The 13558-nt window shown below is 44.9% G+C and overlaps 1 protein-coding gene across 1 annotated transcript in view; it reads left to right on the top strand.

Moving 5' to 3' along the window:
- Positions 1-13558, top strand: part of LOC126482141 (chondroitin sulfate proteoglycan 4) — a 660554-nt gene that overhangs the window by 96341 nt on the left and 550655 nt on the right. Inside the window, exon 4 of the mRNA XM_050106118.1 lies at positions 13153-13458. Coding sequence (XP_049962075.1) covers positions 13153-13458 — 306 coding nt within the window. The remainder of the gene's footprint in view (positions 1-13152; positions 13459-13558) is intronic.

The following is a 13558-nucleotide window of genomic DNA, read 5'->3' on the forward strand; positions in this document are numbered from 1 at the left end:
AGGAGCGTTCGTCTTATTTTGTGGAAACACTCTCTACCAATCGCAAGGTCCCTACCATTAAACTGCGTCGAAACTTTGGCTCTTTTCTCCTTCCTAGCACGTTCCGCCAATCGGACGTTTTGTGCCCGTTCCAGATGCCTAAATGCGTACGTTGACTCTCTCAAGTGTGCACCACTCACTGGACATGTGATCGAAAATGCGTCACTGGTCTTGTTTTGTATCCACTTGGAATTCCAAAACGCAGTTTTCTAAAAGTTTCCTTTCCTGTCCTCCATTAGATGAGCCACTATACTCGCTCTCCCAATCTGAGTCACCTGGTCGGTCATTGACTTTCTGGGTGGGACACACCTTTAAGTGCCAGAATGAGATTTTCACTCTGCAGCGGAGTGTGCGCTGATATGAAACTTCCTGGCAGATTAAAACTGTGTGCCCGACCGAGACTCGAACTCGGGACCTTTGCCTTTCGCGGGCAAGATGGTAGAGCACTTGCCCGCGAAAGGCAAAGGTCCCGAGGTCGAGTCTCGGTCGGGCACACAGTTTTAATCTGCCAGGAAGTTTCATACCCCTTTAAGTGGTTTCCATGGTACCCCCTGTAGCACGGCCTTACCTCAGCGTCGACCCTCTGAATTCCAAACTAAAACGCCACGTGCTGCATGTTTCACCTTCCGCTCAAACATGTATTGTAGGAACGGTGTGTTAATTATTGCTGATTGAATGTCATCCCTTTGTGCATCACATACTGCTAGACAAATCTGCTCCTTATTGCCGAATTAAGTTAGGTACTATATTCACCTTCCCTTTGCGACGTATAGAACTCTCATGTAAGGTGCGAATCTGACCTTCATTTATTCTGCCACCTTACAAAGTGTTTTACCCGAAGCTAAAAACTACAAGGAAAGCAATGATGTGCTACATCTGGTAAAATTTCATCAAGGAGTGGACTTCATCATCCCTCACAACTTGGGCTATAAGCTATTTGATATCTTTAAAACTGAAGATGCGACGATTTTATGTGTTCGTTTAAATCCCATTAGAACTGTTCTGTTAAAAACATTATTTAAACCTGAAACAGAATGCCAGTTTTAACGTGAAGGACCTAACTGTAGAAAATGAGAGCATGTGATGAACAAGTGCAAGATATTTTGATTTCAGTACAGATTAACTTGATACACGAAAGCGCGCATTGTTCTCACTTTCACTCAGATTCACCACACATCACATATATTGCGCGCCAGAACAAAAGCATTCGGAAACAAAGGAAATTTCGTGATTGAAACCAAACTCGTGAATTCCACTTTCACCTGAAGAACGGTATGTATTAAAATAGAAAACAATAGGAGCAATGCGAGTGACAGAACAAACAGTTATTAAAAAATGGTTCAAGTTACATGAGCCAGCAGACACCCGGTCGACACAAAGATTTCACGTTTCCACAGTTAAACAAATGAAAATTATTTCGAGTCTCACTAAAACTAGAAATTTCTACGTAATAGCAAAGAGCTGGCCAGCTGCTTTAATAAAGCAGCCACTGCATTCAGAACTGGGCGCTAATGACCATAGAAGTTTTGCGCCCTAAAACCAAAACAAAAAAAATGCATTCAGAAAATAAATAACGCGTCGAGGTGGCTGTATGTTTTGAATTAGTTATCAGTTGAGGAACGTGATGGCAGGCTCGTAGAGCTCCAGAGCGAGACTCACTTCCGGGTTTCTTTACCATGTATACACAATAACAATCCCATACATATTATATTATAAAGTCTGTTTTTGAGTATGTTTGTTATGCCGTCATGCTGACACTGCTGGACCGATTTTGAAAAAATCTGGAATCGGCTTACAGCCGAAATTAACACACAGGCTACTATTAAAAGTGTGTAGTAAAGATATTTTTTTATTTGAATAACACACAGATCAAAAAAGTTTTGCATCACCCCGGTTCCCAGAACTCCTGAACATAAACGTTGTCTGTGGATATTGTATCACAGACCCAGTCCCTTTGACCAGAGATATCACTAAACCCGCCCAAAGATGTAAAGAACCATGCATCAGCAGCGCCTATTAGACGGAGGGGGTCCGACAGCCGATCAGTTCCAGTCATTCCACCAGGAAGGAAGTACACGGCTCGTGTTGTCTGTAGTTCAACCATGCCTAGACGGTCAATAGCTCGGATCGATCGCGATCGCATTGTTACTATGTGTCAGGAAGGGCTCTCAACAAGGGAAGTGTCCAGGCATCTCGGAGTGAACCAAAGCGACTATGTTCGGACATGGAGGACATACAGAGAGACAAGAACAGTCGATGACATGCCTCTCTCAGGCTGCCCAAGGACTACTACTGCAGTGGATGACCGCTACCTACGGATTGTGGTCGGAGGAACCCTGCCAGCAACACCACCATGTTGAATAATGCTTTTCTTGCAGCCACAGGACGTTCCGTTACGACTCAAACTGTGCGCAATTGGCTGCTTGATTTGCAGCTTCACTTCCGACGTCCATGGAGAAATCCATCTTTGCAACCACGACAAAATGCAGCGCGATACAGATGGGCCTACCAACGTGCCGAATGGACCGCTCAGGATTGGCATCACGTTCTCTTCACCGATGAGTATCGCATGTGCCTTCAACCAGACAATCGTCGGAGACCTGTTTGGAGGCAATCCGGTCAGGCTGAACGCCTTAGACGCACTGTCCAGCGAGTGCAGCAAGGTGGAGGTTACCTGCTGTTTTGGGGTGGCATTATGTGGGGCCGACGTATGCCGCTGGTGGTCATGGAAGACGCCGTAACGGCTGTATGACACGTAAATGCCATCCTCCGACCGATAGTGCAACCATATCGGCAGCATATTGGCGAGGTATTGGTCTTAATGGACGACAATTCGGCCCCCATCGTGCACGTCTTGTGTATGACTTTCTTCAGGATAACAACACCCCTCGACTTAAGTGGGCAGCGTGTTCTCCAGACATGAAACCTACCGAATACGCCTGGGATAGATTGAAAATGGCTGTTTATGGACGACGTGACCCACCAACCACTCTGAGGGATTTACGCCGAATCACCGTTGAGGAGTGGGACAATCTGGACCAACAGTGCCTTGATGAGCTTGTGGATAGTATACCAGGACGAATACAGGCATGCATCAATGCAAGAGGACGTGCTACTAGGTATTAGAGGTTCCGGTGTGTACAACAATCTGTACCACCACCTCTGAAGGTCTAGCTGTATGGTGGTACAACATGCAATGTGTGGTTTTCATGAGCAATAAAAAGGGCGGAATTATGTTATGTTGATCTCTATTCAAATTTTCTTTACAGGTTCCGGAACTCTCGCAACCGAGGTAATGCAAAACTTTTTTTGATGTGTGTATAAAGCGAAATGTAGAACAATAGTTACTGTTACAAGAAGGTATTTACTCTGATTTTTGAACTGTATCGTATTTGTGAAAATATTTTTATTGCTTAGTTTGCCCTACATAATACTATTAAATGTAATGAATACAATGCTTACACAATCTTAAAAGTGTTTAGTCAATACCTCCATACAAGCCCGTCGCAGTGTCATTTAAATGCTGAGACAGAGAAACATGGTGCCTTTAAATGTAGAACGTGGTAGGCTTTTAGTTAGCCTGAATTTGATTATGATACAAACACACCAAGACAATTATGATCTTTTCCATGATAGGCATGTCGGAAACAGCCATGAAATTATTTACTCCCTTTCCTGGCGCGTTTTGTAATTGGCTGCTCGGTGGCGTAAATTTTTTTTCCGTAATTAGACGAGTGAGTAGTGAGTGACATGTAGTCCGTTAACGTCTCTCAGCGTCTCAGAATTTGATTTTGATTATTATTGTTTTTATTATTATTACTAGTAGTAGTAGTAATAGCAGTAGTATTTTATTTTGGCCCGTGCAGTTTGCTAGCCCACAAGTGGCTGGCCCCTAAATACCACCAAGAGATAGCATTTGTTATGGTGCATTTGCGTCATTAGTGAGTTTCGGCACTAACATTTCTCTATAAATGACTGTTTAACCACGGGTAGCACCGTTGGAGCGCAGTTAGTAATAATAATAATAATAATAATAATAATAACTCTATGGCCGGCCACTGTGGTTGAGCAGTTCTAGGCGCTTCAGTCCAGAACCGTGCTGCTGCTACGGTCGCAGGTTCGAATCCTGCCTCGGACAGGATGTCCTTAGGTTAGTTATGTTTACGTAGTTCTAAGTCTAGGGGACTGATGACCTCAGATGCTAAGTCCGAAAGTGATTAGAGCCAATTGATTTTGAATAATGCTGTCCTCCATTGCAACATGTGAAATTGTATTAACAAAATTCCTCCTAACACACACACACACACACACACACACACACACACACACACACACACACACATACACACACACAGAAATCAACTAGACATTATAGACAAGGAAATAAAAAGCAAATCAGAAAGTAAGTCTTAAAGCAAATCTCTTTAAGAGCACAGCTCACTAAAAGAATAGCAATGTACCACGCATAGCTGGCCACCATCGTGCTACGCAGTGGCATACGGTAACTGCTCTCTTGCTGCAGTTACAAAAAATTCGACATATAACACAGGCTCCCAGCAATTCGCAAATAGCTGAAAATGGCAACAAACAGCCTAGCACAGCTAATTAACAAGCTCATTCTACACCGCTTGTGTGCAAACCACAGAAAAACCACTTCAAAAGTGCAACGTAACAAGGGTGACGGAGCTTCAGGACAGTTGTTCAACAAGTTCAAATCGCTGCCCAGTGACAGAGGTAGGTGCTCAAAACAAATATTACTACAGTTTTCAGCTAAGAAAAAATTCCACGCCAGGTTCCCGGCCATCAAATGGTTGAGCGTTCAGTGACTCGGAATTGGTGCCTCCAATGAGCCAGCTCCCTTAACACACGACTGCACGCCCATGTATCACCGCTCGACGCCACAACACCGCCGCCCTGAAGAAGTGTGCCCACTAGTTACCCAGCAACCAGGCAAAGATGTTCCCGCAGAACGGTTGCATGCACGAAACTTATGTGTCGCGCGCGGCTCAGTATTTTCTGAAGCGAAGTTTGCGACAAAACTAGCATATACCTTCATGAGCGTGGGACACCACCTAAAGAGCACACTCAGGCTGCCTGGTGAACCAGCCGATGGTCGTTAGCTTGCCATGCAGATTCGATCTGGTGTGAGTCAACACCCTGTCTCGCAATTTAGTATGCTGCATGTGGTGTCACCGCCAGACACCACACTTGCTAGGTGGTAGCTTTAAATCGGCCGCGGTCCATTTAGTACATGTCGGACCCGCGTGTCGCCACTGTCAGTGAACGCAGACCGAGCGCCACCACGCGGCAGGTCTCGAGATACGGACTAGCACTCGCCCCAGTGTACGGACGACTTTGCTAGCGACTACACTGACGAAGCCTCGCTCCTTTGCCGAGCAGATAGTTAGAATAGCCTTCAGCTAAGTCCATGGCTACGGCCTAGCAAGGCGCCATTAGCCTTACATAGCTTGTATCTAAAGAGTCTCATTTGTATCGTCAAGAGCGATGTACAACAAGGATGGATTAAAGTTAAGTATTCCAGAAGCTACGTACTTTTCTTTATAGCATTCATTACGTATCCTGTTTCAGACCTCACGCCATCCTTCGTGTGTTTATAGCGTGCATTGCGGTCCCCTCAAATCACACTGTGTCGGCACTTCTGTCGACACATCACTGCACATGTTCTCTTGTGTATTTCTAAGATCACTTAACGGACTGACTGCACTAGAGGGCATAGGTGGCGCCATGGTATGGTACATTGTGAGTTCTTTTATCAATCCAGCAAGACACAGTTGAGGATATCGCAGTTAAAACAATGAATAAACAACAAGATCTGTCAGAGATCATAAAAAATCACTATCGGAACGTCTCACACGATGCAGAAATTTTACCGTGATGGCGCATAGAGTCACAGTATTGTGTTTACGTAGTAGTGTGACTTTACGCAAGGGAAGACAGTTTGGACGATGATATGAGAACTCTTCAGCCACCAAAGTTTCGACCTATTCGCAAGATTGAAGAGTTTGCAATGTTAGTGCATGCCAACTGTTTCAAAACGGTAAACCATCTCACAGCACAATAGGAGTCTTTCACAGGAAGCGCTACAAAATTCAGACTGATGACCTGAACATATCTCACGCTTCCCAGCAACGTGTGCTATAGATCCTCATACAAGAGCAGCATGCTTATCACACGACGGTTTGTGTGGATGTGATCGGTAATTATGATGAGCCGGCCGTGGCGGCCAAGCGGTTCTAGGCGCTTCAGTATGGAACCGCGCGACCGCTACGGTCGCAGGTTCGAATCCTGCCTCGGGCATGGATGTGTGTGATGTCCTTAGGTTAGTTAGGTTTAAGTAGTTCTAAGTTCTAGGGGACTGATGACCTCAGATGTTAAGTCCCATAGTGCTCAGAGCCATTTGAACCATTTTTGAGTTCTGATTACGATTTGATGTTTGTCAATCGGATCATACTGGAAAAGAAGCATGGTCTTCCCTGTACGGTGCGCAACTGAAGCGACAATCCGCCACTTAGAGAATGTCACTATCGCCACCACAGAAAAAAAGGCGACAACAATGGTCAAAAGGCATTGTGATACTTGAAGTGTTCAAATGGAATTGGTGACTTGGAATTCTACCCAGCTGGTTATTCCAGTATGATCCCAGCTATTTACGCGATTCAGTTCGTCGCAAGCCTCCCGAGCTATAGCGTCGAAAGAACTGGCTGTTGCTACACTATAGCACAAATGCACATCGCTGTGTTCTTGAGGAACTCATAAAGCAACAGGGCACCGTTTTCTCACAGCCTCCGTTCAACGTGTCTCGCACCATGCGACGTTTCTGTCTTTCCCCGCACTCCTTGGGGGATGTAGATTTCATTCGGCTGAAGAGGTCATTACTACCGCAAGAGAGCCGGTACGGGACCTTCCTGCCGATATGTATCAGCAGCTGTGTGGGCGACTACGTGCATACCTGCCAAGGACAACTATTTTGGGCGAGGATGAGGAGCTGTTTAAGTTTTCACCGTGACCATGTGGCCTTCAGGCCAAAAGCCGATAAAAACATAAAATGTGTACACAACCTTGGCTATATGTCCTTCTGGACTAACGCCAATAAACGAAAAGAAAGGGAAGTGTAAGTCGCGTCCGCACGCATCAGTCTGAAAAATTAATAATTAATAACATGAATAAACCATTTTATTAAAGAAATTCTTTGGATGTCAAACATTAGAACTCTTAAAAGATAGCCATCTTTTAAAGTCCATTAGACCAATGTTTAGTAATCTCCATAGAAGCTGATGTTACTAGAACGTGGTTATTCTTTGTGCCCCGTAGAGTGAATGGAGTGCAGTTCAGTAACAGAGATTTGTACTCCACGGCAGTCACAATAATTTGCAGTATCAGATAGAGAATAAGAATGTAGTATGACACAGTATCCCTGAAGACTACAGAAGCGAGGAACCTTTGCTTAGAAATTGAGTGAGTGACTTTCAGTTATTTGACTTTCATCTGCTGCAGTTCTAACGACAGTTTATGGGGAATGATTGGTTGGTCAGGCTGTCACTACCAGAAATCGTTGGCTCACTCAGGTAATAGCTGTTCGTCATCAACCATTAAATGTGTGCTTGGTAAACTGTTCTGTCAAGTGTGACAATCGTTACTGTGTTTGAAAGCAGCAGGGTAGTCCGTGTAGGCACTTCACGTGTTGGCTTAACGGCCAATGTTTCGATGCTTTCATTTACGCGTTTTCGTCACATTGATAACATGAACAGTATTCCGCAAATGCAGCAATAACCTTTTTGTAATGCAAATGCAGTAACTTTTCATACGACGGTGTATTCGTGCAGTCATGAACTTATTAACTTAGTTCCGTATAGAAGACGAAATATACGGCTCTAACACGTATATGGTAAGTTATTATGGCAAAATAGACTTGCACCATAAGCAATACGTGAGTGGTCCAACGTCTTCCCATGTGAGTCGGCAAGTAGAAGTATCTACGCTCAGTTACAGGAAGTAACAAATGCAAAATCTCACAAGATGATAGTGACGATTTTTTTAATGGAAAAGTATGACGAAAACAAAAGAAAGATCTTCAATGGCAAACGTCGAGTATAATACCACAAATGACACGTTAACAGAATTTACTGAGAATCTCAGGCTTGTCCTTAACATGTTTCTATTAAATAAAACAAACGGGCTTGACAGCTGCTAAATAGTGGCAAAATTTAAATTGATCAAGTTACACCAAATGTGCAGCCCTGTACCATTTTAAATGCAATTGGACCAACACGCCATTAAGCAGGTGGTCTTAATTTTTTGGCTCTTAAGTGTATTTCATTGCCCAATCGTACCCTGGTATTCGGTCTTTTGCTTCTAATATATCTTTGGCGTATGGCGCCTTTCTCATTGCTGAAGATATTAACTTTGTCCATTCAGCTTTCTCAATTTCTAAGTTCAGCAAGACGATAGAGTTCTTTTTACATCTCCGCACTACTTTGATCATTGATTGTCCGTCAAGAATCCAAAGTCTGTGCTTAGCAATGTGGCCACTACCTAAATTGTTAAATGCTGCCACACTGCCTATTTTTAAGCCTGGCACTTTTATTCCCGCTCTGCAAACTTCATTGCTTTGCTGTCTCTCTGTCATTCATTTTAGACAAGAGTGGCTATAAGCTGCGAATAAGAACCAATTTATCGTACATTACAAATCATTTTTCTTATTATGGAGATGTGGTTGGTTCCTCACTATAAGAGGTCGTACCTCAAAGTACTAGCTGCGTTGGTGACAAGCCGAGTTCAGAATAACATGACACGAACTCGAAATTACACTCGCGTATATTCTGAAAATATTTCAAGGAAAATACGAAGGCGTGCTGAAAAGTAATGCCTCTGAATCTTTTATGTGAAAACTCTTAAAGATTTCCCAGTTTTAAAAATGTTATTAACATCCTAAATATCTGTTCTCTACATATTTGCAGGTCTCTGTGACTAGAGGGCTACGAATTGTAGCATGTAACATGGCGGTGTATAACCTAACTGTGTCGGTATGTGAGAAACAGCGTGCTCTAATCGAGTTTCGAATTCAAAGAGTTCGCTGCCATGTTTGCAACAAGACAAAGCCTTGGGTTCGCTTTTACTGCCCGTTCTCCATACAGTCCCCTCTTCACCACATCCAATTTTCATCTAAGACTTAAGGAGCACGTTCGAGGACTGCACTTTCATAGTAACGAAGCAGTGGAAGCAAAGATGAGGTTGTGGTTTCGTAAAGAAATTGAAGCAGTCTACAGTGACGGTATCAACAAAATTGTCCCTCGTTGGGAGAAAACATGTGTCTGTTGGCAGAGCGAGTATACCGAGAGACAATTATACAATGAAGAATAAAGATCTAGGACATTACCAATGTTTGTCTCATTGAAAAAGGTCTAAGAATTTTTACATAACAAATTCGGAGATATTATATTTCAACAAGCACTGGTATTTAGTGTTTTTCTGCTTGTCTGAGTTCCCATGGTTCACTTTGGTGCCGGTCGCGGTAGTCTAGCGTTCTAGGTGCTCAGTCCGGAACCGCGCGACTGCTACGGTCGCAGGTTCGAATCCTGCCTCGGGCATGGATGTGTGTGATGTCCTTAGGTTAGTTAGGTTTAAGTAGTTCTAAGTTCTAAGGGACTGATGACCACAGATGTTCAGTCCCATAGTGCTCAGAGCCATTTGAACCATTTTTTCACTTTGGTACGGCACACTCAAGCTGTCTTTTCGACTTCTTCTGTGGGGTGTCGAAAGGATGTGGAACGCTGTTAGCGGCTGACGATATGAAATTTTCACAGTAGAGTGGAAATAACAGTGCCTGTGTCATTAAGAAGTACGAAGCAATTATCCTTCAAGCATGCATGCATGTCCGTAGAAACAGGCACTGCAGCGACCACAGCCGTCAAGATATTCCGGAAATGTATTCGCAGTAGCAAATATGAACCACTAGCGACTCTGTTTTGGAATTACGACAGCGAAAATTCGTGGTAGACAGGTACTCAAACCTGGATTTCCCTCTGTAGGCGAGCAGTCGCCTTGAACGCTTCGGGTATCCGTGTACGAATCACAGCCAATCTTCCCATCCAGGAAGTACATATTTGATGAGAGTGGGGAGCCTGGCATTGGCGAATAAATACGAAATAGCAGTGGCTGCGTTGTTAGGAAGTGCGATGCAATTTTACTTCGAATACGCAAGCATGGCCGAAGGAACAGGCACTTCAGTGAGTATAACCGTCAAGAAACAAAGCAAATGTATTTTCAGTTGCGATTATGAACGCCCATCAACTGTGTATTGAAATGGCGACAGTGACAATTTGTGACAGACTGGGTCTTGAACCCGAATTTCCCACTTAACGCGAGCGTTCGCCTTCGGTTATCCCTGCACGAATTACGGCCAGGCGCGAACTTCCATGCACGCATATCTGAAGGAATATTTCATTGTACTTCTTAATAACATAGGCTCTGCTTTTTATTATTTATTCTCCAATACCAAGCCCTAGCTCTAAATAAATATGACGTTCCTGGACAGAAATATACGTAATGTACGAGTGGAGGTTGTGACATATGGACTACGTTGGGACGTGGTTCGCGCACGGATAGCAGAAGTGATAAAGGCTACCGCTTGCATAAAGCGGCAAATACGGGTTTTGGTCCCTGGTCCAGCACGAATTTTCTCTGTCGTCATTCCAATATACAACATGATAATAGCGATATGCTTATAAACAGATGGCGGTCGTATCGCGTACAGGAGGTATAAAAGTATAAAAGGGCAGTGCATTGTTGGACCGCCATTTGTACTCGGTTGATTTATGTAAAAAGCTTTCCGAAGTGATTACGGCGGCGCAACTTGAATTAATACACCTTGAACGCGGAATGGTAATTCTGGCTAGACGCACTGGAAATTCCATTTCGGAAATCTTTAGAGAATTCAATAGTACGAGATGCACAGTGTCAGGAGTGCGCCTAGAATACCAAATTTCAGACAACGCAATGGCCGACGGCCTTCGTGTAACGACCGCGAGATGCGGCGTTTGGGTAGAGTTGTCAGACCTAAAAGACAATCAATACTGAGTGAAACAACCGCAGCAATCAATATGGGACCTACAACGAACGTATCCGTTTGGACAGTGCGGCGAAATTTTGTGTTTATGGGTTATGTAAGAAGACGGTGGAGGCGAATGCTTTTGGTAGCAGCACATCGCCTGCAGCGGCTCTGTTGGCTGGTGACCATATCGGTTGACCCTAGACGACTTTAAAACCGTGGCCTGGTGAGATGAGTCCTGAAGTCAGGTGGTAAGAGCTGATGGTAGGGTTCGAGGATGGCGCAAGCGCCACGAAACCATGGACACAGGTTGTCACGAAACCATGGACACAGGTTGTCAACAAGCCACAGTGCAATATGGTGGTAGCTCCGCAATGGTGTGAGCTAAATTTATATGATCATTGACTGGAAATGGTCGGGTTCAGGTATTTGGAGACCATTTGCAGCCATTCCTGAACTTTATGTTACCAAACAACAGCTGAATTTTAATCAACGACAATGCGCCTAGTCACAGGGCCACATTTGCTCGCGATTGGTTTGAAAAACATTCTGGACCACTAGAAGGGACACTATACAGGGTGTTACAAAAAGGTACGTCCAAAATTTCAGGAAACATTCCCCACACACAAATAAAGAAAAGATGTTATGTTGACATGTGTCCGGAAACGCTTAATTTCCATGTTAGAGCTCATTTTAGTTTCGTCAGTATGTTCCTCCACCTACGCTCAATGGAGCACGTTATCATGATTTCATACGGGATACTCTACCTGTGCTGCTAGAACATGTGCCTTTACAAGTACGACACAACATGTGGTTCATGCACGGTGGAGCTCCTGCACGTTTCAGTCGAAGTGTTAGTACGCTTCTCAACAACAGATTCGGTGACCGATGGATTGGTAGAGGCGGACCAATGCCATGGCCTCCACGCTCTCCTGACCTCAACCCTCTTGACTTTCATTTATGGGGACATTTGAAAGCTCTTGTCTACGCAACCCCGGTACCAAATGTAGAGACTCTTCGTGCTCGTATTGTGGCCGGCTGTGATACAATACGCCATTCTCCAGGACTGCATCAGCGCATCAGGGATTCAATGCGACGGAGGGTGGATGCATGTATCCTCGCTAACGGAGGTCATTTTGAACATTTCCTGTAACAAAGTGTTTGAAGTGACGCTGGTACGTTCTGTTGCTGTGTGTTTCCATTCCATGATTAATGTGATTTGAAGAGAAGCAATAAAATGAGCTCTAACATGGAAAGTAAGCGTTTCCGGACACATATCCACATAACATATTTTCTTTCTTTGTGTGTGAGGAATGTTTCCTGAAAGTTTGGTCGCACCTTTTTGTAACACCCTGCAGAGAGGTCAGTTGGTACCAAAACCCTTTAAGGGGACACTTCCTCAATTATGGACGGCTGTAGAGGCACCATGGCTCAATATTTCTGCAGGACACTTCCAACGGCTTGTTGGGTCCATTCCATGTCGAGTAGCTGCACTACGCCGGCCAAAAGAAGGTCCAACATGGTACCAGGAGGTAACCCATGACTTTTAACACCTCAGTTTTCAGCCAATGGTGATTCATATTCGCAATCGTCGATAAATTTCTTGCATTTTGTAGTATACTTCATTTGGCGAGGGATGCTCTTTTTGGATGTTCTTGTCTGTTCCTTACATCCTTCCTGCTTTGTGGGTTATGCATTATTTTGGTCCTCAAACAACAGAATTTCTTCACTTCGTCTGTTCTTAATTGAGATGACAAGTTTGTCGTTAACGTCTTGTTGAGAACCAGCAGAAATGGTATTAGAATCGGGCATTATTTGCATAAATTATCCAGCGCCTTCTTCCCCTGTGTGAAGATCTTAATCCTGTTGCTCCCTGTGGCTCCTCGTTTGCGCTCAGTGAGTAATGGCTGCCGAGTGCGGCCCGCCGCCACTGATTAGAGGCGCCCTCGGCTGGCGGTAACGAGTCGCCGCAGGTGTAGAGGCGGCGGAGGCGGAGGCGGAGGCGGACAGACCTGTTGAGCCCCCTGCGGGCGCCGCCTTTGCAGGGAGAAGCTGCCGGGGCGCTTCTTCGAGCTGAACGTGCACTTCGGGCTGTTCGTGGGCAGCCAGGGCGACTTCTCGGAGCTGTTCCTGGGCCACCTGGAGAACCTGCGCGGCTGCCTGGCCGACGTGCGCTACAACGGCGTCGACGTGCTGCGGCGCGCGCGCGAGAGGCACGGCCACGTCGACGTGCACGGCGTCACCTGGACCTGCGCGCCCGAGTTCGACGCCGCCAGCGACCGCGACATCAGCTTCGTCGAGAACGACGCCTTCCTAGCGCTGCCCAACCTCATCTCGCGCACCGGCGTCAGGTAAGGGCTGCGCAACGGATCACCTCGAAAAGTATAAAACCGGAATTTGGTTGCAATAATTACACGTCTGTACTTTGATAAACAATATTTTATTCAAAGT

Source organism: Schistocerca serialis, chromosome 5 (genome assembly GCF_023864345.2).
Source record: "Schistocerca serialis cubense isolate TAMUIC-IGC-003099 chromosome 5, iqSchSeri2.2, whole genome shotgun sequence".
Classification (NCBI taxonomy): Eukaryota; Metazoa; Arthropoda; class Insecta; order Orthoptera; family Acrididae; genus Schistocerca; species Schistocerca serialis.